The sequence below is a fragment of the Seriola lalandi genome, unplaced genomic scaffold, assembly GCF_002814215.2.
Source record: "Seriola lalandi dorsalis isolate HSWRI2012SDOR001 ecotype SW California unplaced genomic scaffold, Sedor1 jcf7180002053835, whole genome shotgun sequence".
Classification (NCBI taxonomy): domain Eukaryota; kingdom Metazoa; phylum Chordata; class Actinopteri; order Carangiformes; family Carangidae; genus Seriola; species Seriola lalandi.
Window position 1 is genome coordinate 220,500 of NW_019524388.1, and position 3,589 is coordinate 224,088.

At 40.8% G+C, this 3,589-nt stretch overlaps 1 protein-coding gene across 1 annotated transcript; it reads left to right on the forward strand.

Moving 5' to 3' along the window:
- Positions 1–697: 697 nt before the first annotated feature.
- Positions 698–1,496, forward strand: LOC147819384 (voltage-dependent R-type calcium channel subunit alpha-1E-like). Its single transcript, XM_087172811.1, has one exon. It carries the CDS (start codon positions 1,185–1,187, stop codon positions 1,494–1,496), a length of 312 nt encoding a protein of 103 aa, XP_087028937.1. The 5' UTR covers positions 698–1,184.
- The last annotated feature ends 2,093 nt before the right edge of the window (positions 1,497–3,589 follow it).

Consider the following 3,589-nt stretch of genomic DNA (forward strand, 5'->3'; position numbering starts at 1 on the left):
GTGAACAACACAAGTCAAAGCAGAATATCACAGCGTGGCCCATCATCAAATTGTTGCCAGTTTAGCAGTCACATAAACCTGAGTTTACAAGAATTCTACGCAAAAAAGCACAAACTCATTGCGTATTAATAGTTGGAATAACAGATTTACAGGCTGCCTAATGTTAAATATAGTTGGTTTACATAATTTCCATTGTTTGTTTCCATTACATTGTGACTTTATTGATTCCATGCATGGCTCTGCTTTTTCAATTTCCTTGTTTTCTGTTTACACGGTTTGTTAACCAGATCTGCGTATCTTAAACTGCATGGGTAGGGTTGGACAGAGGTTAGGAGAGGTGTATTGATCCTGTCGCATTATAGGAGACACTGTTGTCTTCTGTCCTCCTGCTCTTACAGTGCGGGGGAGAAGGGGAGATGCATCCTTCAGTATCCCACTGCAGACAAGACGGATTGAGGGTTGCCTTTTCCTCTGTGTGACGCGTGGTTTTGTTCGCGTTGTTTCGTAGGGGAAAATGTTGTGGAAAATGCCAAAGTTGTTTTCCTTTTTTTCAACCCCGTCGTGCTCTTACACATGCAGTAGGATAGTGCTCGTGTGGTAGGTGGTCAACAGAGAAGAGGAGAGAGGAGACAGGAGTGATGTGCACTGAATTAGTCAGTGGACTGTTGCTAGTTTATTTAAAAATCCATGAATCAACCTGCTCTGGTTTTCGCTCAGGGGACTGAGGATGGCTGAAGACCTGACCTGTTGCAGCTTTTCTATTCTCTCTTCGTAGTGTTTGGATGGATAAAACGCTGCAAAATGAATCAGTTTTCACCGCTTCCTTTAAGACGACGGATTCGTTAAATGAAGCGCAATAGAATTACTTTTTGGATTTGTTTCCTTTTTTTACGCAGAGCGCACTTGGTAAGGGAGATCAACGTGCTGCTTTGACAGAGCTCCTCTCTGAACCGTCTGGACAAAAATCTGTAAATGTTTTGATCGGATTGTGAAGTTTGAGGACATTGAAAGCGGTGTTTTTGCTAATATATAAGTGGCGATGGACTGAAACTATTCCGGATCTCGCCACTCCGCTGCGGTCACACCGAGCGCGGCACCACAACCTGCTTTCTAGGAGAATATAACCTCCTTTTCCTCCCCCATCTCACCCTGTCTCCCCTCCCGTGTGGTTTGCTTTTGACAGAATGGCCCGGTTTGGAGACGACGTCCCGGGTTTGTTGAGCTCAGGGGATGGAGGGTCCGAGCGCAACCGGAACCGCGATGGGGCGGCCGTGTCCACAGGTGGAATCTCCCCAGCCTTCAAGCAGACCAAAGCGCAGCGTGCCCGCACCATGGCCTTGTACAACCCCATCCCGGTCAGGGAGAACTGCTTCACCGTCAACAGGTCCCTCTTCATCCTTGGCGAGGACAACGTGGTCAGGAAGTACGCCAAGAAAATCATTGAATGGCCATATCCTTTTCTGCTTCATGGCGAAAATGAAGCAGGTAAGCTGTGAAATATACACACACACTCATCAAATGAGTCATGTAGGAGATAAATAAAAAAAAAAGGTAGGAAAACTGTTCCATTTGGTCAACAAACAAATAAATATTTTTCATAAGCTGTTTATTGCCCCCAAACTGTATTCAGTTTTGTCATATTTCATATTTCAAGTGTACACAACTTTAAAGGGTCCTTAAACAGTCACATTCTCTTCAGTGTTTTTCCCTTAGTTTCTCTGTGCAAAAGAGGATGTATGGGAAATTTCAGCACCATGGACAGCACACATACGACAATACCACCAACACACACATACTCACATGACCTGAGCTCAGTCTAGAAATTGTTTGAATGATAAACTACTTCATTAGCTGATTGATTAATTGAAATAGAATCCAGTACAGTACAATACTGCAACAGGAACAAGCACCAAATCTGACCTTTTGAGTGTGTCAGTGGTACTATTTTAGTATTTTACTAAAACAGTAATCCAAGAGTGGATGAAATGAAATGTAGCAACACAGGTTATAAAAATAGCTATATCTAGACAAAAACTGCTGCAGAAGGGGAGGAGTTGTCAATGTGAAGTGGATTAGAGGAACAGAGAGGAGTGTCTCAATGTATAGCTGTAAATATTTTCTGTCAACAAATGGCTATGGAGACCTGCTGTTGCCATCATACTCAGTCTCTCCTGATGAATTTATACAGTAGATACATCAAAATCAACTAGAACCATTGTGATTATTTGATCAATCGTTTAATTGATGGACATAGGATTGATTGGCAACCATTTTGATAATTGTTAAATGTTTTTTGTAATTTTTTAAGTAAACAAGTCAAATATTGTCTGGTTTTAACTTCTCCAATGTAAAGATTTGCTGCTTTTCTCTGTTTCATATCACTTCAAACTGAATATTTTGGGGTTTTGTACTGCTGATCAGACAAAGCAAGATATTTGAAGACATCCAATTGGACTTTTGGAAACTGTAAAAGGCTTTTTTTATATAGTTATACATTTAGCTGCAGCCCTAACTTGCCCTACCCCTATTTATATTACATAACATTTATATAACTTTTCAGTAGTTCAGTGCATAGTTACATTAATGATTATTTGGCTGCTTTCTCACCCCTAATCATTCGCTCCTCTATTACTAAAAAGGGAAATACTGTGTTTCCTGTGCTTGTTGGTGAGAAGGACAATCACACACAAATGTCCAATGGTGGCGTGTATGTGCTGCTGCTGTGCAGCTCACCAGGTGTCTGGGCCAGGTGTGGCCTCTTTGCTCCTATTGTTCTGCTCCATTCAGCAGCTTCCTGACTGACTGACTGGCCTACTGCTGATTTTGAAAAACCCAGTAAATAGAATGAGTGTGCTTCTATTGTTGATCGCTGTCTATTGTTGTTTTCTTAAGGTTTGCCCATCCATTTAGGTGATTAAAAATAGACACAGGATGAATTTTAATCAACGGCTGAGGAAAAAGGTTATAAGTATTGTGTGTTGGTTATCGTATTACAGATATTTCAGGCCTCTAGTGGTTGGGTCATTACCAATAATGATATTATAACAGCACCTACAGGCACACATAGGCTTTAAATCAAAACATTATGTGTGCTATAGTGACCAGAAGGAAAGTAGCCAGACTGAACAACCTCCAGGTTAATGTGCTGATGTGGAGGGAGTGTCTCATTACATCTAATGAGCTCTACTGTATCTGATTAACAGACATTAACAGGAATTATATGTAATGATGTCTGATCATGGTGTCATGTGCTATTACAACTAGTCATTACTCACTGAGTCATACTATATTATATTGTTGGCTAATATGGTTTTGAAGGGAGAGACGCTGAGCTGAGTGATGTGATCTGGTCAATATCCACTGTGGCTGTGATGAGTGGCTCAATCCACTATATGTGAATCATGTTTAGAACGAGAATATTCGTGCACAGCAAATAAGCAAGTAGGCAAAAATATTAAAACATACTGTACATATAAAGACATATAAACATATAATATACTTTCTCTCATTGACTGAGTGCAAACTTTAGCCCGCATCCTAAGTTTAGCTGTCCTTAGTCCTGCAAGTACAGAAGTATTGTGAGCAAATT